A 24,242-nucleotide genomic window follows, 5' to 3' on the forward strand; every position below is an offset into this window, starting at 1 on the left:
GGAGCCCAAACTCAGGGGGAGGGATGGGCAGTAGGGCGTGGTGGAGACTGTGGCAAACCAGAGAGCCCCTTCCATCCAAAGACGCCCAGCTGAATGTTGCCATGTGGACCTGCAGACCCAGGCGCCCAGTCTTCTATTCTTCCAGAGATATTGGAAATCTAAATTTTTATGTGAAATCTCTAAGTTATTCAAGTGTTAGCAACTAAATCAAAAAAATTTTAAATATATATCAGCAGAACAAATAAAACATATTAATTGATGGGATGGAGTCCATAGGCTGAGAGTCTGTGATTTCTGCACTAAGAATCACCTGTAACACGGCTGCCTAATGGGAACAAGGGTAAACGCTGGCATCTACTTACTGGGCACTCCCTATGAATGAGGCCCTGTGGGGAGCACCTCACGTGGGGCATTCTTCTTTACCCTGTGCAAACCCTGTGAGGAAGGGGCTGTTTTCTCACACTGTGTGGAGGAGTACACAGGCCCAGGGTCCCCCACGTTCACTTCACAGGCATGGTTCCAGACATGCCCACTTTCACACCTGAAAAGTGCTCCCTTGAAAGGTTCCTGGCCCCTGGGGCCCCCTAGAACTAAGGCCCTTCAGCCCCCAAGTCCCCACATGGGGTGCCCCTAAATTCTGCCCCTGCTCCTTCCTGAGGCCAATGCATGCGGCCACAGGGCTAGTCCTACAGCGGTCACAGGCCTTGATCCTGTTGGCTGAGCGGTTTGGTCCAGTGAGAACCTGCCAGGAGCCTGGCAGCCCAGCATCACCAATCAGACTCCCCTGAGGGTGGGGAGGAGTGGAGGGACCTTCAGTGGCCAGGCAGGGATTTCCCGAGGTGCATAATGGATCCACATGAGAGCTCCAAGAAAATAGGTCCACTGGGAAGTTTGATTCACCATCTCCGTCATCCCCACCATCTCCATCCCAGGCCAGCAAGGCCACCACCAGAGAGCTGTCTGCACAGTCCCACCTGCTCCACAGCCACCAACCCCAGCATCAACTGCTCCCCCAACTACAACCAACCATACCCCACCGGCCACCACTGTCCCCTGTAGGACGACAGTCAGCCACAGTCATCTCCCCACGGCCAGCGACACATTCTCCCCTCCCCATAGCCATCAACCCCATCTCCTCCACCACCACTGGCTCCCACCACGGCCTGCACACTAGCCTCGTACTTGCCACCCCTTCCCTTCTCTCCAGCACAGCTGCAGACAGCAGCCCCATGAGTCAACACTGCCCCCCCACTGCTGTCCCCCTGCCACCTCTGTCACCACCAGCTCCAAACAACCGGGGACCTCATCCCCATTATAAACAAAACACCAACTCTGTCATCACTGTCAGTCCATCCCAACAGTCACCATGACATCATCTTCATGATCATCTCTTTCACGAGTATTTTCAAAATCCAGCTGCCCATGGAGAATTTGTTGGGGTAATTCTTACCAGCTGCTGTGACAGCCACCCTACCTGGCTAGCCGCTTACCCCGGTCAAGGTGCGTTCCCCCTCACACCTCGGTATGCTCAGGTGTTCACCAGGAGGCCTTCTTCGAGGTTCCTGGCTCCTGCTAAGCCCGTCTTCTAGGGCCTGCTCAGAGCCCTCTGGTGGCCTGCTGCAACCCTCTGGCCAGCGGGTGAGCAGAGAGAGCGAAGAGGACTGCACGGATGTTGGCGGCCAGGCCTGGAGTGGTATAGGCGACCTTCACAAGCGGTGGCTGTCTAGAACCCAGTCACTGGCCCCACTCTAACTGCAAGGGAGGCCTGGACACCTGCTCTCCCTGCGCACCCCGCAGCAAGCAGAAGGTGGGCATCTGGCATTGTCGGCCGTGTGCTCTGTGCTAAGGTAATGCATGCTTGACCAGAAGGAGGCCACTCTGTAGAAGGGGCACTTACGAAGTGGGGGCACTCTTAGGGGCACATGCTGAGTCCTGGCCCTGAGCCCCAGCCAGCCCCAGCCCAACACAGAGTGCCCATCTCATATTTTCTGCATACACTCACCCAACCTCCTGTGAGCACACACACACACACACACACACACACACACACACACACACACAGTCTCCCCAGGACTCCCTGCCGGGCCAGCCAGGACCCTCACCATCTCCAGCCCCTGAGGATGACGCCTCAAACTAGCTGAGAGCAAACTCCCTTGTTGGGCAAAGGATGCTCCCTCTCTGGAAAAGGGCCTGAGCCAGCCCCTGTGCGCGGGCCTGAGATGGCAGAGAGCAGAGGGCGGAGGGCTCAGCCCTCACTCAGCTCTGCCCGAGTTGGGGAACAGAGAGTCCATGGCCTGGGGAACCTTCTAAGCACAGGGTCTGATTCAACAGACACCCCAGCCTCTGACTGTCGGCTTTCTAGACGGCTTTGCAGCTGAAATCTGCATTTTAAATCACTCTGGATAATAAGCAGTGATGACTTACACTTCAGGCTTTGGGAAATGTCTCAAAATCTTGGGAAAGTTTTATATTTTTAGGTAGATCTCTAATAAAGTGGATTAAATTCAGAGAGGAAGGCTAAACCATATTGCTTTCTTAATTAAAAGAATTAAAATGGTACACCCTTCTCCCAATTCTGGTGGCCACTGATATCAGTTTGATGTGGATCCTTCCAGACCTTTTCCAGGAACTTACAAATATGTATATGTGCCCACCGAAAATATGATTGTCTTATGGCAGGTTTTTACGTAAATGGTATCATATTTATGTATTCTTCTGAAACTGGCTTTTTTTCATGGCCACATAATTTAGAGATCTGTCCATGTTAGCCCACTCCACCCACCTCCCTCTTAAATTGTTGCACGGTATTTCACAGTGTCAGTGTTCTATGGTTTATTTGTCCTCTGTTCATAGATGTGCCGTTGCTCCAGTGTCCTCCTCTGCCATCAGTGCTGCAGGGAACCATCTGTGCACCTGTCTGCTTATTTCTCTAGACCACCAGTCCTCAAAGTGGGGTTCCAGGGACCCCTGGGGTCCCTGAGACTCTTTCAGGGGGTCCACAAGTTCAAAACTATTTTCATAAAATGAGACATTATTAGCCTTTTTCATTCTCATTCTCTTAAATTAAAAACCCTCTTAAAATAGAAGAGAATTTTCCAGATCCTACATGATATATGATGTCACAATAGACTGACTGCAGTAGTAAACATGAGGCTCCAGCCAAGTTTATTAAGCCAGACATTGAAGAGATTTGCAAAAATATAAAACAATGCCACACTTCTCACAAATTTTTTTTGTTTTGGAACATATCTATTTTTATCAAAATATTTTATTTAGGTAAACATCCTTGAAACTTAGCACGTTTTGAATGAATTAACACATAAACATTTTTAAATTCTCTCTGCGTTATTTTCACATACTGCAAACTATTGATAGACATAACCCACGTAAGCAAAAGCTCTTTGTGGTCTTCAAACATTTTTAAGAGCGTCAAGGAGTCCTGAGAACGAAAAGTTCGAGAATCGCTGCTCTAGACCAAGAAGTCAATTGCTGGGCACTGGGGCTTTGACTTTCTAAGATCTGACGCGTGACGCTCCCCAAAACTTTGCCCTTTCCGCCACTCCGATAGGCGGGACATTTCAGGATGCATTTCCCGGCTTCCGGGGGAGGCTGAGGTCTCTGCGTTTTGCCTCCTTCCCCTGTAGGCAGCCGGGAGACCAGCCCTCTTTCCGTGGGCGGTGGCCCTCTTTCCTCCCGGCCTCCACAGACGGCCCGGGCCAGCCTGCTGACCCCCTCCTCGAATCCTGCCCCTCAGATGAATCCCCACAGGGCTTTTCACGCACCCAGAGCATCTCCATCCCTGAAAGCTTGTAGCAGCCTCGTGGCTGCTTTGCCAGCATTGGGAGCTAACAGCTTTTTCAAGTTTTCTTTCACTTTAGTGACTAAAAAATAGTATCCACTGCAAGGTCTTATCACTTGCATATCCCTGACCGCTAACAGGATAAACACTCCCCCGGTGGATTTGTCCTATCATTTGTGCCTTTCCCGAGGTGACCTCTGTTCAGAAGAACTGCCCTTCTATCTATTTTGTCTATACTGCTCGGAAGCTTGAATGCTTGTGTTTTTATTATGTGTCATGAATGCTCAATGTTTTCATGTGTAGCTAGTTTCAGGGAATTCTGAATTCATTCACGGAGCGAGCTGTGGAGAGAGAAAGAAGGCCCAGAAGTGTGGATAAGCCACCGATGGTCCTAACCCCGAGTAAGGAGAGAGTGGAAGAGGGGGTGGGGGTTTGAGCAGGCGGGACCCTGCAGGGCTCAGCTCTGTGTCCTGCTGCATTTAGCCAGCATGCAGGTGCCAGGCACCGCTCCACATGCCTCCCCTGTGAAGGTATGTAATCCTCAGAGCAACTGCACAGCAGTGGGTGGTGGGCACCATTGTCGCCTTCCTTTGCCCTATTTCACAGATGGGGAAACTAAGACACAGAAGGGTCAGCAGCAGAGCTGGGATTTGAAGCCAGTCAGTCTGGCCCGCAAGGCCGGCCTCAGAAGGCCCCCCAGGGCTGCCCACAGGCGCTCAGACGTTGCTGAGTGGCCCGAAAAGGCTATCCAGCACAGAAAAACGACCCGGGGAGGGACGCACGAAATGCACGCATTAAATTCTTAGATGAACACAGTTGTTTTGAAGTTTAAATAAGATGCTACCCCAAAATAGTAAACTCGTGCTGATTTGTCACAAATAATGACACGAAAGGACAGTCATCACTGTCCTGTCACAGAAAAATAGTATTTATTTTAAGCTCTCCTGTTGTCCTACGCAGGAGGCCAAGCCCCTCCTTTCACTGAGGCCCTGCGCTGGTGCTGGGTCGTCATCCCCACAGGGGTTATTTAGCCCTACAGCAAGCTTCTCAAGCAAGACGTATTTTCCTGTTTTAGGCCTCCCCAAACTGCCTTGAACCACGACATCATTTCATGAGCACTCCTACAAAGGAGTGTTAAAAAATTCGTATATGCAGGGATGGTCCAACATCTGCAAATCAATCGATGTGACTCACCACATTAACAAAATGAGGAATAAAAATCACAAGATCATCTCAGTAGATGCAGAGAAAGCATTTGACAAGATCCAACACCCATTTGAATCCATGAATCTGTACGAAGAAATAAAGATCTCAGTAAAGGTAAATACAAGGGCATTATAAAAGCTACTATTATTGTAACAACGGTTTGTTAACTCCACTTTTTGTGTTCTACATGATTTAAGAGACTAATACGTTAAAAAACCATTATTAGTCCAAAAGCTAGTATCTGTGTAACTCTGTAACTCTACAGTTTGTTTTCCATATACAAGCATACCGCGGAGATATTTATGAGTTGGGTCCCAGACCACTGCAATGGTGACCATTGCAATATAGTGTATATTGCAATAAAAGAAGTTACATAAATTTTTTGGTTTCCCAGGGCATATAAAAGTCTTATGTTTACACTATACTGTAGTCTATTGTGTACAATAGCATTATGTTTAAAAATGTACATACCTTAATTAAAAAATGCTTTATTGCTAAAAAATGCTGACCACCATCTGAGTGAGTTGTAATCTTTTTGGTGGTGGAGGATCTCATAAAAACGCAATATCTGCGAAGTGCAATAAAGTGAAGCACAACGAAATGAGGTATGCCTGTAATTTAAGAGACTAGTGCATTTTAAACAATCATTAGTTTGTTTTTGGACACAATATACAAAGATGTAATTTTGTGACATCAGGAAAAGAAAAGGGTGGGGATGGAGCTGTTAAAGGAGCAGAATTTAAAGTCTGTAGTGTCTGTAGGGACATCCCCATTGCTGATTTCTAGAAAGTATTCCATCACAGTCAGAGAGCATACTTTGTACAGTTTGGATTCTCTTAAATTTATTGAGATTTGTTTTATGGTTCAGAATATGGTCTGTCTTTGTAAATGTTCTCCCATGTGCACTTGAAAACAATGAATATTCTCCTGTTTGGTTGAGTGTTCCATAAATGTCAGTTAGGACAAATCGGTTGATAGTGTCATTCAAATCTTCTGTATTCTTGCAATTTTTTTGTTTACTTTTTCTATCAATTATTGAGAGAGGGATGTTGAAATTTCCAACTATAATTGTATATCTATTTTTCCTTTCCATTTCCATCAGTTTTTTCTTTGTGTGTTTTGAAGCTCTGTTACTAGGTGCATAAATGTGCAAGATGGTTAAGTCCTGGTGTTGAGTTGACCCCTTTATCACTATGAATGACCTTTATCCCCGGTAATAGTCTTTGCTCAGAAATCTGCTTTGCCAGATGCTCAGTTGCTCGTCCCGCTGTCTCTGGATTAGTGTCAGCGTGGTAGATCTTTTTTCATCCTCTTGACTGATTTGTGCTTTTATACTCAAATGGGGTTTTTCTTCCACTTAACAGGAATTGTGAAAATACGCAGTTACCCTGAAGCACACACTACAGTAAGAATTGCTGTAGGCCAGTTCCGCTAACGGGTGCTAAAGTTAACGTGCGCAAGTTTGAAGAGAAACAGTTTCTTTATAAAATCTCAAAGTAGTTCCTCCATGGTATTTGTTAATTACAAAGGGAAAAACAGTCACTTTACGTGGAGAGTCTTGGCAGACACCACCTTAAAGAAGTGATCAAGGTTAGCAGTCCAGTAATAAGCCTTAGTGACATGATGTACCCACTGATATGGTACACTGAGAAGGGCACATCACCCCTGGTGGGGTTCTTGCCCAACACACATAACCTCAGTCTCTTCATGAGAAAACATCAGGCAAACCCAAACTGAGAGACATTCTACAAAGTACCCAGTGCTTCAGAAGTGTCAAGGTCAGGAGACACAAGGGAAGACTTTTTTTTTTGGTGAGGAAGATTAGCCCTGAGCTAACATCTAATGCCCATCCTCCTCTTTTTGCTGAGGAAGATTGCCCCTGGGCTAACATCTGTGCCCATCTTCCTCTACTTTATATGGGACACGCCACAGCATGGCTTGACAAGTGGTGCGTCAGTGCGCACCCAGGATGCAAACCCACGAACCCCGGGCCCCCGAAGCAGAGCATGCATTTAACCGCTACGCCACTGGGCCAGCCCCATACAAGGAAACAGTGAAGAACTATCACAGACTAGAGAATACTAAGGAGACATGACAACTAAATACAGTGTGGGATCCTGGATTGGATTCTGGAACAGGAAAAGGACATTATAGACAAACTGGTGAAATTCAAACTAATTCTGTAATTTAGTCAGTAATATCGTATAGATGTCAATTTCCTCATTTTGTTAATTTTACCATGGTTCTATAAGGTTCTGTTAGGAGGAGCTGGGTGACGAGCATACTGTTTTTGCAACTTTTTTTTTTTTTTTGGTGAGGAGGATTAGCCCTGAGCTAACATCTGTGCCAGCCTTCCTCTATTCTGTATGTGGGTCGCCACCATAGCATGGCTTGATGAGCAGTGTGGGTCCACGCCCAGGATCCGAACCCGCAAACCCAGGCCGCCAAAGTGGAGCGCACCAGACTTAACCACTACACCAGGGGGCTGGCCCCAATTTTTCTTTAAATCTAAAGTTATTTCAAAATAAAAGTTTAAAATAATAATAAAGTGGGTTTCTTATAGGCAGCATAGTTGAATGTTGTCTTTTTTTTAATTGAATCTGACAGTCTGTGCCTTTTAATTGATTATTGATATATGATTATTTTAATGTGATAATTGATACAGTTGGGTTTAACTCAATCGTCTGTTTTATTTGTCCCGTCTCTCCTTTGTTCCCCTTTTCCTCTTTCTGCCTCCTTTTGGATTAGTAGAGTATCTTTTATGATTCCATTTTATCTCTTTTGTCGGTTTATTAGTTATATCTTTTGTGGTTGCTTTAGAGTTTATAGTATATGTGGATTCAAAGTCTGCCTTCAGCTAATATTATACCACTTGATGTATTGTATAAGAACCTTACAACATTTCCGCTTTCCTGGCCCACGTGCTGTTGCATACACTTCATTTCTACATTCACTATAAACCCTACGATACCTTGCTATTCTTTTTTGTTGTGGTGGTGGTAAAATATACATAACATAAAGTATATCATTTTAATCCCTGTAAAGTGTACAATTCAGTGGCATTAAATATATTCACAATGTGGTGCATCCATCACCACCATCCATTTCCAGAACTTTTTCATCATGCTATTATTTTTCTTATTTATAATGTCATTTTTAAAATGAGAAAAAATGGTTTTATGTTTACCCATCTAGTTACTATTTCTAGTGATCTTCATTCAAGTAGAATCAGATTTCCTTTTGGTACTATCGTTCTTCTGTGGGAATGACTTCTTTTCACATTTCTTGCAGTGCAGCTTTGCAGAGGATGAATATTTTCAGCTTTTATAAGCCTGGAAAAGTCTGTTATGTCAGAAATGATTTCTGTGTTGACAACATTTTTCACTCAGCCCTTTGTAGTCCACTCTCTTCTGACTTAACATTGTTTCTGATGAGATGCTTGCTGCCATTTTATCTTTGTTCCTCTTGACACAGAGTTTCTTTTGTCTCTGGTTGCTTTTAAGTGGTTTTCGGGAAATTGATAATAATGTGTATCAGTGTAGTTTTCTTCACTTTTCTTTTGCTTGGGGTTCTTTGAGCTTCTTGGATCTGTGTAAATTTTTGGCCGTTATTTCTTTAATTATTTTTTATCACCAACCATACGGCACTCCCCACCCCCTCCTCCCCCACCCTCCTCTGGGGACTCCAATTATATATATTAGGCTGCTTGAAGTTGTCCCACAGCTCCCTGAGGCTCTGTTTTTTGTCGTTTGTCTATTCTTTTTTATTGTGTGTAGTTTTTATTGTTATGTCTTTATGCTCACGAAGCCTCCCTCCTACAGTATTCAGTCTACTGTTAATCCCACCTAGTGTTTTTCACGTCAGGCATTCTGTCTCTCATGTCTGGAAGTTCGATTCATGTCTCTCTGTGTCTTCCATTTCTCTCCTTAACATGCTCAAATTTTCTCCTACCTTCTTGAGCATTTGGAATATAGTTATAATAACTCTTTTAACGTCCCTGTCTGCCATCATCTGTATTATTTTTGGGTCATGTTCAGTTGATTGATTTTCTTCTCATCATGGATCATATTTTCCTGCTTCTTCACGTGCCGGGTAGTTTTCTACTGGATACCAGACATTGTGGATTTTACATTATCGGTGCTGGATATTTGTGTGTGTGTGTTTAACGTGTTCTTAAGCTTTGGTCTAGAGCAGTTAAGTTACTTGGGAACAGTTTGATCCTTTCAAGGCTTGCTTTTAAGTTTTGTCAGGCAGGAGCAGAGCAGCCTATAGGGCGGTGTTTCTCAATCTTTTTTTCATTTTTGCCCTCTCACACCTTCAAACCCTTTTTAGACGTCTTTTTTACCTATTCCCCACCCCCTATGAAATTTTAATGCCACACTTATACTATGTATCTGTTTATGTATTGTATGTGTTTCTGTGCTTTATGTATAAAGAATAATTTTTGCCCCCCACTCCCAGAACCAGTTTTTACCCCCTCGGGGTGGTATTGCCTCTATTGAGAATGCATGGCCTAGGGCTATTTCTTTTCTACTAGTGACATGTTATTCTTCTGACTACTGTATCCAGTGCCCTGTATTTTTAATATTTTAAGGCAGGGAGATAAATCCATCTTGCTGGATTGCTCCATCTTGGCTGGAAGCAGAAGTCTCCCCAGATCCTTACAGTTTCTTAAAAGTTAAGTATACCCTACCATGTAACCCAATCATTACATTCCAAAGCATTGACCCAAGAGAAATGAAAACATAGCTACACAAAAACTTGAATATGAATGTTTCTAGAAGCTTTATTTCTAAGAGTCTACAACTAGGAACCACCCAGTTATCCATTGAGAGGTGAATGGATAAACGATTTTACACCCGTACAGTAGAATATTGAACAATAAAAAGTAATGAAGGGGCCGGCCCCATGGTGTAGCAGTTAAGTGTGCACACTCCACTGCTGGTGGCCTGGGTTTGGACCCCGGGCGCGCACCGATGCACCGCTTGTCAGGCCATGCTGTGGTGGTGTCCCATATAAAGTGGAGGAAGATGGGCACAGATGTTAGCCCAAGGCCAATCTTCCTCAGCAAAAAAGAGGAGGATTGGCATGGATGTTAGCTCAGGGCTGAGCTTCCTCTCACACACACAGGAAAAAAGTAATGAAGTATTTATACATGCAGCAACACGGATGAATCTCAGAATCATTATGCTGAGTCAAAGAAGCCAGACCAAAACAATACGTACTGTGTGATTCCATTTATATAAAATACAAGAATGGAAACTAACCTGTAGATAAAAGGGAAATTGGTAGTTGCCTAGGGATGGAGATGGAGGGGAGGACTGATCACAAAGGAATACAGGGAAACTTTTGGTGGAAAGGGAAGTGTTTTTGGTTGATTGTGGTGATGGTTTCATGGGCAAATAGATATCAGAATGCAACAAATTATATACTTTAAATATGTGCAGTTTATTGTATGTTAATTATATATGTCAGTAAAGTTGTAAAAGTAAGTAAAAAATGAAGGGTTTGGACTCCATTTAAGGAATTCATATTTCTCATTAGTGACTCGTGTGTACAAAAATGTATAAGTTTAGGTTATGGTGATTTTTAAAATTTGTAATAGTGATGAGGTTTGATTTGTTAGAATTTTAAAAAACACTCTAACTTGATTCATGCAAAAGTGTGCAATTAAAGACCTAATGCTAGTGGTTGTTCAGTTTTACTCTAATGCATATGAGTATTGGTGTGAAACAGACTAAAGTGTTTTCAGAACCACCATAGTGGACTAAGGTGAAAGGTTGTGGTTTCTGAACACTAGGTTGGTCTCGGCGTGGATATTGCCTAGAGTTTGGCTAGCTAGCCTAACATTTTTAGGACAGTTCTGGGAGTTGCACAGTTAACTGTCTAATTTTCTAGAGGGTACTGGTAGTGAAAAAAATCAAGTTTAGTAAATGCCTACAGAAAAGTTTACATCTTACAAATGTATAATTTGCTGCAGTTTTAGGCAATGAATATACTCATGTGAATAGTACCCAGAGCAAGAAACAGAACATCACCTGATAATGGTAATTTTTTAAAATACAATTCTTGCCAGACTAATTAGGTAAAACTGAGCACATGCTGAACGACCGTGACTAGACAATTTCCAGTTTTGAGGTTTCTGACACTGGAATTGTATCCTATACAACTGTTGTTTACTTTTATTTGTATAAATGTAACATGTTTTGTTTAATCAAGATATTTCCTCTTGGCAGTGGACTCTCGAAAAATCGACCAGGAGGGAAAAATTCCACATGAAACTTGAGAGAAGTTGAAGATCCTGGGGCTTTTTTGGAATGCAAGTCCCAGAAGAACATGGTAAGTAAGGGAAATCACCACCCCACTGGTTGACTCTTAAGAAAGTCTTCTATGTTTGTCCAAAAAAGCGTTCTATTCAGGAAAGGTTGCCTTTGAAGGTGTTTAAGATCGAGCTGTAAAACTGCTGGAATTAATGAAAACACCCATTGTGGGCTAAAGATGGCGTGGCTGGCTGGTGAGTGTGTGTGGACTGGCTAAGGGGCTTTTAGGCAGAAAGAGCTATTGAGTTCTGCGCTCTTTGTCTGAAGTGGATAAGGACCCTGCGAGACGGCTGTGCTCTCTGGGTCCCTGTGGGCAGTGGAGGAGGGAGTGTGTAACCTCAAAGCTGAATTGGCTGATTGCAGCGTCATCTTCACCGGGACGCGCTTTGGTTTTCTGGCAGAGAAATTTCCCCCAGAGCCAAGAGCTTTGTGCTGGAGGGATAACCGTGTGGGGAGAGCTCAGGCGGTGGAGCCCACCAGGCCTGGCTGCTCATACCAGCGCAGAGGAATAAGGCACGTGGCTCTAGGGCACGAAGCACATCGAGACAGGAGACTCGACCAATGGGAACCTTGGAGCAAGGCCCTTTGTCCTTTGACTGTCCGCATAATTCTTGGAGCGTTGTTAGTATATTTTTAGCCCCAAGTGAAAGACCTTGCCTTTCTCCCCAGAATCCCAGTGTAACTCTGCCTTATTAGACTTAGCCGATCACTGCAGTTTGTCTCTCTTTTGCCTAATCTAGAGGCGGTCATCTCAATTCTGTGGGATTAAGGGGACAAGCTGGAAGTATGTGGGAGGGCGAGGAACAGAAACTGTTTCATGAGGACAGGAGTTAGTCGCGTGCGTGCGTGCATGTGCACATACACCATTTATTTTTACTTTCAGGTCCTTTTGACATAAAAGTGTGGCTCTAGGCTCTGCAGCCTTCGCCCTGCACCACCGCTCTCTGAGCCCTCTCCTTGAGCCTTTGCTGAGGCTACTTCCAGCTTTGATCAGCTCAGAGTCAGGGGTTCAGGGGAGAGCTGTAGATGGTGATTTAAAGGCTGGGTGTATTTCGTGGCTGTGAGCTGGTCATTTGGAGGTTTAATATTTTGGGCATTTTCCCAGCCAGGTCATGAGTTAAGTTTTACACAGACAGTCCCAGAAGCCAGGAGCTTTTCCTGATGTTCTGTCTCCCTGCCTAGTTTATCTCCAGAGACTAAAGTTAGGCCACATCCCCACAGCCAAGGGTGGGGGGCCCTCGATATCTGTAGAAAAAGTTCCCTCTGGTATGTAGTCTGGAGCTGGTCCAGTCTGAGACAAAATGTGAAAATTTAGGACAAACTAGTGTGACACCTGATTTCCTTGATTCTGAGGCATATTTTAATCAGGTTAAATCTTAGTTTATGTATATGTTTATTGCAGTGTTTTAAGCTGTTAAAGGATGTATCTTACTTGTCATCCTATGAAATATCTCCCACCACATTTCCGAGTTTTTAAAAGGATTAGCCTCTCTCTGCAGAATCCATGCAATAATCAGTGCTGCCGCCCCTTGTGCTGGAGAGTGGCAGCACAAACCTCCACAGGGGAGCTACGCCTCCTGCGCTCTTCTTCACAACAGACTGCAGCCTCCCAGTGAGGTAGGGGAGACCGAGCTCCTCCCACACACCCGAGATGTGTCGGTGTTGTAACTGGCAAGCGCCAGGAGAGTCGTCTGCCACAACGTGAGGGCCACCTCGAATATTAAGAGTAGAAGGGAGGTGGGGCTGGAGCCGGAGAGTGGTGATCCGTCTGTCGTCAGCTGAGAAACGTAAGTGCTTGGAGGAAACAGAAATAGCAGAGGAAAGGGCCTCAGAATAGCCAGGTTAGTAGTAATATATATTCCCCCTTCAGGATCATTTTGAAATTACTTCTGGATTGATGAAAAGTACTTGATTTTCCCCCCAAACAATTACTGTGTAAAATTGGACTATGTCTTTTTGCATCTGCGTGTGTTTTATGCCAGCACGCATGGGGTGTGTGTGGGGGCTGTGACATTACACAGCTCTCCACCCTTATTCCTGTTTCACGTCCTGCTCTCTGGGATGAAAATCAGACGATAAAGGTTTGGCCCATTTCATTTTCTTTCTTTTCTTCTTATCCTTCCTTGAGAAATGAAGGCAACAGCCGCCTTATGTTCATGCCCAAAAAGTTGCAGGGAAATTTTCCCAGTCTGGAGCAGTCTACAGACTGGAAACTGCTATCCTGGAAAGCGGCGACCTTTCCACCAGCTGAGCCTGTTTCCCCCCGCCAGCGCCCTGCGGGCAGCCCAGCCTGCCCCTCAACCCCCGCAGCAGTCTCCAGCCACCTGTCACCTGTCCCCATGTGATTGCCGTCCTGCCATGACTTTAGTGATATTTTCTTGGGGGGAGAGCATCAGAATTTTTTTTAACAAACAAAACTGGTATATGAGGTATATTACCGACTCCCTGGGTATATGAAACGAGTGAGAGTAAAAGTGTTTTGATTGAAACAGAGGCGGGTGGTGGTGACTGCAGAGCCCTGGCCTTCCCTTGGCACCGTCACTGAGCGCAGGGCACCATACAGGCCAGGCAGGGCCACTGCACACCCCTGCAGGGACGCCCTTCCATTGGTGTGAACGGCGCCCTCTGCAGGTGGGCTGTGTGGTGGCTCCAGGGCCAGCGCCCAGACCCCTGAGTTGAGGGCCCAGCTCTGCTACTTGTAGGCCGCATGCCCTTAGGCCTCAGTTTGTCATTTGTAAGATGCACATAAGGCCACCCAACCACCTTTGGAAGTTGAAGATGAAATGTAAAATACTCAAGTTCAGTGGAGTTTTTGCTTTTCTAATCTTTTTGTCTTTTTGTTCCTAGAATAGTGATTCCCAACTAGAGTGATTTTGCCCTCCAGTGGATGTTTGGCAATGTCTAGAGACATTTTTGCTTGTCGAAACTGTGGGGGAGGGGGAACTACTGGCATTTAGTGGGTAGCGGCCAAGGATGCTGCTAAACATCCTACAGTGCCCAGGATGGTGCCCCATGACAAAGTATGATCCATCCCAAAACGTCAATAGCACCAAGGCAGAGAAAGCCTGTCCTAGAGTCCACTAGATCCTGGGAACGGGACACAGGACAGCTGTTAACGTTTATAAAGATCTATATCTGTGTCAGGACATCTTCACAACATACTAAATGACAATGTATGTATAGGTTTATGTTTTTTATGAAAGATTATATATCAGAAATGTATATCTATATATGCTTATATGCCTAGAAAAACTCTGAAAGGATGTACACAAAGATGCTTTTTCTCAGTGATCAGTTTATGAGTAGTTTTTGTTTTCTTTGTGCCTTTCAGTATTGTGATTTTTTTTTAATGGTGATGTGGCGTTACTTTATAATCAGAAAAAACCCGTAAAGACACTTGCCTTTCTTGGGAGGATCCTGGGGCTGGACGGTAAGTCAAGCTGGTCTGTTTCTTCTCTAGGTGGCCTGGGCCTCTCCAACACCATGTATGCGCAGCTAGGGGAAATCATCAGCCTGGACACCTCGATTGCTGTGACCCTGGCAGCACACCAGGCTATCGGCCTCAAGGTCGAATGTCTGGGGTTTCTGTGTAATGCTGTCTGAAGGTCTTCTGGAGTCATGCAGTGGCATTGAGGTGGAGGCTTGCTCACTTTTACCAAGAAGTGAACAGGCTTGCTGTCCCAGGGTCTTGGGGGGGCCCGGTCTGCTCGCGCAGCCTTGCCCTGCAGTGCCTCACTGCCACACGTCCTCTCTCCAGCCATGCATACGTGCTGTCCCCACACACCACCCTTTGATCACACTGTCGCTTCCCTGTGCATCCTCCTCCTCTCCATGTCACCTTTGACCCATCCTTCAAGACCAGGTCAGATGCCCCTGCCTCCACGGAGCCTGCCTTCACCTGAGCTCTTGCATTGCTCACTCAGGGCCCGAGAGTGTCCTGCCTGCTGTTTGTGCCCATGCCTTCCTCACCCCACTGGGCCCAGAGCACTTTGGGGCAGGTGCAGGGTCACACAGCTCTTGGTGACCGTTCCGTTACTTGGTTGTTTTCACTCAGTGTAGAAGTCAAGGAGCTGACTGGGCAGCGTGCTCAGCCCCCCTGCCCTGGGCGCACACGTGCTCAGGGCAGGTATTGAGCGCAGAGGGGCCGTCCCCACCAGCACTGACGGGGAGGGTGGGACAGCCTGGCATTGACTGAGCACCTTCTCTACGTCACATGTGCTCCGGCACTCCTGCATCTGCACGTTTTATCGTCCAAACCACCCCTCCAGTGGGTAGGATTATCCCGTGTGGAGGTGACGAGATGGAGACACAGAGAAGGGACGCCCCTCGCCCCTGGCCACCCATCCGGGAAATGGAGCTATGATGAAAATTTCTGAGTCTGACCCCAAAGCTCTGCCCATCCTCTGGGCTCAGGCCGCCCTGGAGGGTGCACTTGAGGTCGCTCCCCGGCAGCCTGGCTCCCCATTCTCCCCAGCAGCTCCCCATGTGTTACCTGAGGCTGCCGACTCTGAGCTCACGGTGTTTCTTCTTGCATGAAGTAGGTATTTCCTCAGAAGGAGCCGTGTTCAGCACATTTCACACAGTCTCTTCTCCCCGCAGCTGAAATCAGCCTGTGTGTGTTTTGTGTAGGGCATCGTCTTGGCCGGCAGTGAGGAGCATAAGGCCAAATACCCGCCCAAACTGGCATCTGGGGAGCACATCGCTGCCTTCTGCCTGACGGAGCCAGCCAGGTCTGCCCCTCAGCGAGAGGTGTCACGTAACAGCAGTGGGCGGCCTTCCAGGGTGCACTGGGACAAGGGCTGTGGTTTTGTTGAATAGGTAGTGACTTACTTCTTCCCTCCTTGGACTCTTCCCGAGTCAACTCAGCAACTTTTCTTGCCAGGTCTCTTATCTTTACTTTATTTCTCTGCCCCAGTGAGGCTCACAGATGAGATAATACACCTGACAGCATCATTAAATGATTTTTTCATAGTCTGCAGGACACCTTACGTATGATAATGCATTCAGGCTTCAAAGCAGCTTTCAGAGTATGTAGGATGGGTGGTATTGTGCCCATTTTACTGATTAGGAACTGAGGTTCAGTGACATTGTGTGATCAGCCCAAAGTCACACAGCTGGGACATAACAAGGCTTGCGCAGGACTCAGGACTTCCGATAGCAAGTCTGTTACTTGGACCAAACTCCATCCAGCTTCCCCACACTTGGGAACCTGGGGTCTCCTGAACTCGTCCTCACAGGAGCTCAGATGGGCCTGTTTTGAGCACACATTTCCATGTTTAAACCTAAGCCCAAGTTGTTTTCACTACCGCTTTTTTACCTGCTGTGATAAAGCAGGTGTCGGTGGAACGCAGCCCGCCACCTGTTTTTGTAAATAAAGCTGTTCTGGAGCACGCCCGTTTGTTCACAGACCGTCTGTGGCCGCCTTCCTGCCATAGCAGCAGAGTTGAGGAGCTGGGACAGATATCCTAAGGCTTCAGAGCTGAATGTATTTATCATCTGGTCCTTTATTTTAAAATTTGCTGACAATTAAATTACCACAAGCCTCCATTGTGGGGCCCTCAAAACCATTCTTCTTTATTCCCAGCATTCCTCTCCTCAACCGCATCTTTCTGTCCCCGCAGTGGGAGTGATGCTGCTTCTATCGGGACCCGGGCCACGTTAAGTGAAGATAAAAAGCACTACGTGCTCAATGGCTGCAAGGTACAGCGCCACAGCCTCCAGGGCCTCGTCGGGTCTCTGTCATGACCCGCCCGTCACGCACTGACCACTGTCCACGCACCAGGGACCCTAAGAGGTGTACACGGACGGCATCTCTGACCACCCGTTGGGGGGATGCTACTCTCCTTTTTTGGAGGAAAAAAACTGGCTCCGAGAGGTTAAGTGACTTGCCAACGTCCTGTGTCTTCTCAGTGGCAGAGCCAGGATTGGAGCCCAGGCCTTCTGGCTCCAGAGTCGACATGCTTCCATAGTACCAGCTACCTCCTGAGCTGCTCTGTGTATTTGTTTTTAAATTTTTTTATTATGCAAGTTTTGAAACATATACAAAAGTTTAGTGCAATGAGCTTCCACGTACCTGTCGCCCAGCTTCAGCAGGTGTTAGCTCACAGCCAGTCGTGTTCCTTCGTCAGCATCACCACTGCTGGATTGCATCCTAACGATCTCAGCATGTGTCTCTACAGGATAGGACTATTAGAAAACAAGGTCGCAATACCATCCATACATTTAAGCAACGGATAATAATTTCTTTATTTTTTATTTTGTTTATTTTTTTATTTTTTATTTTTTTTGTGAGAAAGATCAGGCCCGAGCTAACATCCATGCTAATCCTCCTCTTTTTTTTTTTGCTGAGGAAGACCGGCTCTGAGCTAACATCTATTGCCAATCCTCCTCCCCCCCCCCCAAAGCCCCAGTAGATAGTTGTATGTCATAGCTGCACATCCTTCTAGTTGCTGTATGTGGGACACGGCCTCAGCATGGCCGGAGAAGCGGTGCGTTGGTGCATGCCCGGGATCCGAACCCGGGCCGCTAGTAGTGGAGCGCGTGCATTTAACCACTAAGCCACGGGGCTGGCCCCCGGATAATAATTTCTTACTATCTAGTTCTCATTCGAATTTCCGATTGTCTCATATCTTTTTATTTTTCAGTTTCCATGAATCAAGATCCAAAAAAGTTCTGTACATTGCAGTTTGTTGAGATGTCTCTTTATTTCTCCCTCTCCCTCCCTCTCCTCTTTCTCCCCGCTTCTTGCTCCTTTCTGCTTCCTTCCTACCTTTTGGCCCCCTTTCTTGAGGAAACCCAGTTGTTTGGTGGTAGACCTGAGCTGTTTTAGTTCCATTGGCTGCTCTTATACACGTGTACACACACACACACACACGCACCTGTGTCTTGGACAATCCTTGCTCTGGGGAGACTGGGTTGAGCCCCTGTCTTCTGTTCACACAGGCTTGGCTTCCGCACAGCCAAGGGCTTTACATTCTGGCCCGAAGTTTGACAGGGAGCTGGTGCGTCTTGTGGCAAAGATGTTGCTGAGAGGTGGCCCATGATAGTCTGGTTTTCTTCAAAGCCCCTTTGCTTCCTTTCCTCTGGTCTGGATCACCAATGGAGGGCTGGCCAGTATTTTTACTGTGTTTGCAAAGACCAACGTTGTTGATTCCGACAACTTAATAAAAGACAAAATTACAGCATTCATAGTAGAGAGAGACTTCGGTGGAGTCACTAATGGGAAATCTGAAGACAAGTTAGGCATCCGTGGCTCCAACAGTAATTAGCACACGTGTGTGTAAGAGGGAAGGAGGGAGGGAGGGAGAGAGACCCTTCAGCCCCATACAAATATCAAGATCAAATGAGATTTAAATAGTTTTGGTTCCACTGAAGCGTTTTAGCAAAATCAGATTAAGAATGCCACAATGACCTATCGGGCTTTGGTGATTCAAGGTAAAATACTTGGAGCGTCACGGAGCTCTCGGCCTTGTGAGGAAGGCAGTAGTGGGCAGCAGGAAGGACGATGGGCCGTCCTAGGTGAACACTCCATTACAGGAAAGCCCGTCTTTCCTGCCTAGAGCCTCCTCCCTCCCTCGCTCTCCCCCTACCCGCCCCGCCAGCCTCTGGCCCCCAGGTCAGCCCTTGGTTCACTGAGGCTGGCGTCCTGTCAGTGGCTCTCCACCCCCCCACACCCAGTGCTGCCATGGAGTCCTCACCAGACTCTCCCCCTCGGGTCTCCTAGTTCAGATCATAGAGTGTCCGTGCTGCAGGGGACTGCCTGCCGCCCTTGGCACCCGGGGACCCACTTCTGTTTACCACCTCGGCGTCGGGGACCCTGTGTTCATCTGCTCGACATCTGCTCGGCCTCGGGGGTCAGAGGGTCCCGAGCTCTAACCTGGCTCTGCCACTTAGAAGCTGTGTCACCTTGAACAAGCAGGTTTACTCTCTGTGCTTCAGTTCCCTCACCTGCAGGGAAGGGGTGATAACAGAACACACCTGCGCAGGTGACACGAGAAGGGAGTGTTACGACATGTAGTGAACGTGAAGGCACAGCAATGCTTGCTGCTGCTGTTAGTGCTGTTTACATCACAACTAGTGCTGCCTATTGAGCACCTACTCAGAATGTTCCAGCATAGGAAGGAGTGTGCTCTAAGGCCCTGAGATGATAAAGAGCTTGGCGTGCTGGTGGAGAAAAGGTGGCCAGGGTGACGGAGGTGGGGGGAGGGAGCAGGGCTGTCACCATGCACCGTTGCGGGGGCACTGTCCACACTGAGGTCTGGGCTGTGGTGCCCACTGGGACTGTGCAATGGCCCTGTGAGAGGGGGTCGAGTAGCACAAGATGAGGTCAGAGAGGGAGGTGGGATCCTGCCCATACCAGCAGCCTGTGAAGAAACAAGAGCTGTTAGCAAAAGGGCCTGGTCTCACAGCCATACATAGGACCCAGAGAGTTCACTGCGTGTCACAAGCAGGCCATTTGAACGTGGTGGTGCTCGCCGAGTGAAAGGTCAGCAGACCCTGGGTGCCCACACTGGGCTTGGCTACTGCTTGGCTGCTCGAGCCGTGACCTCTCTGTCCCGGGCCTCCCTTTGCTCCAGTGTACGTTGCTGGGAGCCGCCACGTTTATAGAACATAACATGCAAAAACTCACTGTTACAGAAAACACGCTGCAGAAGCCCCTGTTCCTCTCCGCCTCTGCTCTCACCTCTGCCACGCTTATTCTGACTGCTGCTCCTTCACGCTGACCTCGGCTTCCTCTAGCACGCCGAGCGCTTCCTCACTTTCAGGTCTGCTTGTCACCCCTCCCTGCCATGACCCTGTCTGAGAAACCTCCCCAGGACTCGGCATTCATTCTCTCACAGGCCACGGGTGCTGGGGCAGTCTGCTTCAGGCTGGGGCTTGGGTTCAGGTCTGCCCGGGTGTGCTTGTTACTGTGCTGGGCCATGTTCTCCTCACAGCAGATGGCGAGAGCCTGAAGGGCCGGGCCAGACCGTATCAGCACAGGCGAGGCCTCTCGGCTCATGTTGGGCTGGCTACGCGGCCCTGGCCACAGCGAGTCCCATGGTCAAACCCAGTGGGCAGGGAGAGGCAGTCTGCTTCTCCCGCAGAGCCAGGGCAGCGTTGTGGCTGCATTAAGGTCGAGTTCAGTGGGACCGACATTTCCATCTGGCACAGGGGCCTTAGAAAATGCCGTGCCATCGGGCTTTGTTGTTCTGTCCCTGGCTCCTTCTCATCCTTCAGACTTCACCTTAGAGAAATCTGATGTAAGCCCTCAGTAAAAATATTGTTATCTGCCCCTCTAACCTCCATTTCTGTCACCAGGCCATATTCATTTTTTCCGTAGCACTCACCACAATCTCCTGTCATCTTGTTTATAGTTTATCTCCCTGACCCGAGCACGGGCTCCACGTGGACGGAACCTGTCTTTCCACGCTGTCCTGTCAGCAGATGTAGGATGGAGGAGTGAATGAGTGGATTGCATCTCGTGCCTGCTGGTCAAGCGCAGAGTGCTTTGCATTTGTCAGGTGATGCCTTCACTTGGGTGTTTCAGCTTATGAAGTCCGTTTTGACAACACCAGGGTGCCTGTGGGAAACATCCTCGGAGAAGCAGGAGGCGGGTTTAAGGTGAGTCGGCAGCAGCAGCCCTGTGAGTGCCGTGCAGTTTCGCCGTGCAGTTTGCTGGCCCCCAGCTTTCTGTCCCATCCCTGCTTGCAGCAGACCTGGCTCTGCTCGCAGGTGACCGTGCGTGGTTCTCCACTGGGAGATCAGCACGGTGGAGAGTGGCAATGCTGGCTCCCCGAGGAGGGGTGTGCGTTAGAACTAGGTCTCTTCCTTCATCTGCCTTGAGTAGCGCTAGGATTCCTCTCTTCAGCGAGTGCAGGCCAGCAGGCTAGCGGGCACGGGAGAAGCTCGGGTCCTCTGAATGCACAGCCCTGGGTCCTGAGTCCCTGCCCTAATTTTTTTTTCTTGGAGTGAGATTTAATATTATTTTTCTTGTTGACGGATAATTCACATAACATAAAATTCACCACTTCCAAATGTACATTTCAGTGGTTTTTAGTATATTCACTATGTTTTGCAACTATCATCATGGTCTAATTCCAGAACATTTCCATCACCCCAGTACCTTCTCATTTCCTCTTCCCCTCATCCCTTGGCAGTCGCTATTTTACTTTCTGTTTCTATGGATTTGCCTATTTTGAACATTTCCCATCAATAGAATCCACGTGTGGTCTTTTGTGCTTGGCTTCTTTCACATAGCATAATGTTTTTAAGGTTCATCCAGGTTGTAGCAGGTGTCACTCCTTTTTGTGGCTGAGTAATAGTCCATTGTCTGGGTCGACTGCATTTTGTTTATCTGTTCATCAGCTGATGGATATTTGGGTTGTTTCCACTTTTTGGCCATTATCAGTAATGCTGCTATGAACATTCATACAAGTTTTTGTGTCAAAAATATGTTTTCAGTTCTTTGGGTATAGACCTAGAAGTGGAATTGCTGGGTCATATGGTGACCATATGTTTAATTTTATGAAGAACTGCCAGACTGTTTTCCACAGCGGCTGTACCACTTTACATTCCCACCAGCAATATATGAGGGTTCCAATTTCTCCCCATCCTCACCAACACTCGTTATTGTCCATTTTTAAAATTATAGGCATCCTAGTGGGTGTGAAGTAGTATCTCATTGTGGTTTCCCATACTTGCATTTCCCTAATGACTAACATGTTGAGCATCTTTTCATGTGCTTGTTGGCCATTGGTATATCTTCTTTGGAGAAATGTCTTTTTAAATCCTGTGCCCATTTTTAAACTAGGCTATTTGTCTTTTTATTGTCGGCCTGCCCTAATTTATTGGGTGACCTGGGTAAGTATCTTCACCCTGGGGAGCCCCCTCCCTTGCTGTGAAGCAGGGATCAAAGCAACGCCTCCCTCCTCCTGGGTGTCGTGAGATTCAGATAAACACCATCAGCCAGAGCTCCTGTCACGAGGCTGCTCAGTGACTGTGGAACAAAGGCTTGTCGAGGTGGAAGTACAAACAAGGGAACAGTCTGTGTGGTGACAGGCTGGTTTATGATTCGTGTAACCCACATGTTACATACAAATTAGAGAATACAGATGGACAGAGAGAAAAATGAAAACACCTGAAGCCTGTTCCCAAGAGAGTAGCCATTCATGTTCACATTTTGGGTGCTTATCTTTTTAGATCTTCTTAAAGAGTATACATCGCTTAAATGTTTGGTGTGTACGTGTAATATAGCCTGCATGTCTTCACTTATCAATAAATCCTAACAATCTCGTCATGCTAGTGAGTGTATATTACTAATGTTTAATATTGCATCATATTTCTTTGTGTGGTGATGCCACAATGAATGTTACCAGGTTCCCAGGATCGTGCACTTAACACTGTTCTCACTTCTTCCCTGCTCAGAACCACATTGTGTGGCATATATCCTTGTACATATCTTTGCACACTTGTCTAATTGTTTCCTGAGTTTCAACACCACCAATAAAATTACCGAGGCAGAGGATTCTTGATCCATGTTGCCAAGGTGCCTGCTGGGGTGTCGGACCAGTGTCTTCTCCTCCAGCAGTGTGTGAGAATGCCCCTCTCCCAGTCCATCCCAATACTGCGTTAAAAACATTTTTTTTTCCATTGTGTTAGGTGAAAAATGACTTTTGTTTTTGTGAGGAAGATTAGCCCTGAGCTAACATCTGTTGCCAATTCTCCTCTTTTTGCTGAGGAAGATTGGCCCTGGGCTAACATCTGTGCCCATCTTCCTCTTTTTTTTTTATTGTGAAATTTTTGTTGTACATTATTGTTTATCAGTCACCATATAAGTGCATCCCTCCACCCCTTGTGCCCACCCCCCACTCCCCCAGCCCCTGGTAACCACGAAACAGTTCTATCTGTCCATGTGTTGGTTTATCTTCCACATGAGTGAAATCATGCACTGTTTGTCTTTCTCTTTCTAACTTATTTCACTTAACATAATACCCTCCAGGTCCATCCATGTTGTTGCAAATGGGACGATTTTGTCTTTCTTTATGGCTGAGTAGTATTCCATGGTATATATACCACATCTTCTTTATCCATTCATCAGTTGAGGGACACTTGGGTTGCTTCCATGTCTTGGCTATAGTGAATAATGCTGCGATGAACATAGGGGTGTATAAACCTCTTTGGATTGTTGATGTCAGGTTCGTTGGGTAGATACCCAGTAGTGGGGTAGCTGGATCATAAGGTATTTCTATTTTTAATTTTTTGAGGAATCTCCATACTGTTTTCTATAGAGGCTGCACCAGTTTGCGTTCCCACCAGCTGTGGATTAGGGTTCCCATTTCTCCACAGCCTCTCCAGCATTTGTTGTTTTTCGTCTTGGTGATTATAGCTATTCTAATGGTGTAAGATGATATCTTACTGTGGTTTTGATTTGCATTTCCCTGATAATTAGTGATGTTGAGCATCTTTTCATGTGCCTATTGGCCATGTGTATGTCTTCTTTGGAGAAGTGTCTGTTCATTTCCTCTGCCCATTTTTTGATTGGGTTGTTTGTTGTTTTGTTGTTCAGTTGTGTGAGTTCTTTATATATTATGGAGATTAATCCCTTGTCAGATATATGGTTTGCAAATATTTTTTCCCAGCTGGTGGGTTCCCTATTCATTTTGATCCTGGTTTCATTTGCCTTGTAGAAGCTCTTTAATCTGATGAAGTCCCACTTGTTTATTTTTTCTTTTGTTTCCCTTGTCTGAGTAGACATGGAATTCAAGAAGATCCCTTTATGGCTGATGGCGAGTAGTGTACTACCTATATTTTCCTCCAGGAGTTTTATAGTTTCAGGTCTCACCTTCAGGTCTTTGATACATTTTGAGTTAATTTTTGTGTATGGCGAAAGAAGGCGGTCTACTTTCATTCTTTTGCAAGTGGCTGTCCAGTTTTCC

At 46.7% G+C, this 24,242-nt stretch overlaps 1 protein-coding gene across 1 annotated transcript in view; it reads left to right on the forward strand.

Moving 5' to 3' along the window:
- Positions 1 to 11,307: 11,307 nt before the first annotated feature.
- The window catches only part of LOC131421296 (complex I assembly factor ACAD9, mitochondrial-like), a 29,620-nt gene continuing 16,685 nt past the window's right edge, over positions 11,308 to 24,242 (forward strand). Inside the window, exons 1-6 of the mRNA XM_058567968.1 lie at positions 11,308 to 11,344; positions 14,786 to 14,892; positions 15,955 to 16,055; positions 16,947 to 17,024; positions 18,410 to 18,585; positions 20,855 to 20,928. Of these exons, the coding sequence (XP_058423951.1) occupies positions 11,323 to 11,344; positions 14,786 to 14,892; positions 15,955 to 16,055; positions 16,947 to 17,024; positions 18,410 to 18,585; positions 20,855 to 20,928 (558 nt within the window). The 5' untranslated portion in view covers positions 11,308 to 11,322. The remainder of the gene's footprint in view (positions 11,345 to 14,785; positions 14,893 to 15,954; positions 16,056 to 16,946; positions 17,025 to 18,409; positions 18,586 to 20,854; positions 20,929 to 24,242) is intronic.

This window comes from Diceros bicornis, chromosome 2 (assembly GCF_020826845.1).
Source record: "Diceros bicornis minor isolate mBicDic1 chromosome 2, mDicBic1.mat.cur, whole genome shotgun sequence".
Lineage (NCBI taxonomy): Eukaryota > Metazoa > Chordata > Mammalia > Perissodactyla > Rhinocerotidae > Diceros > Diceros bicornis.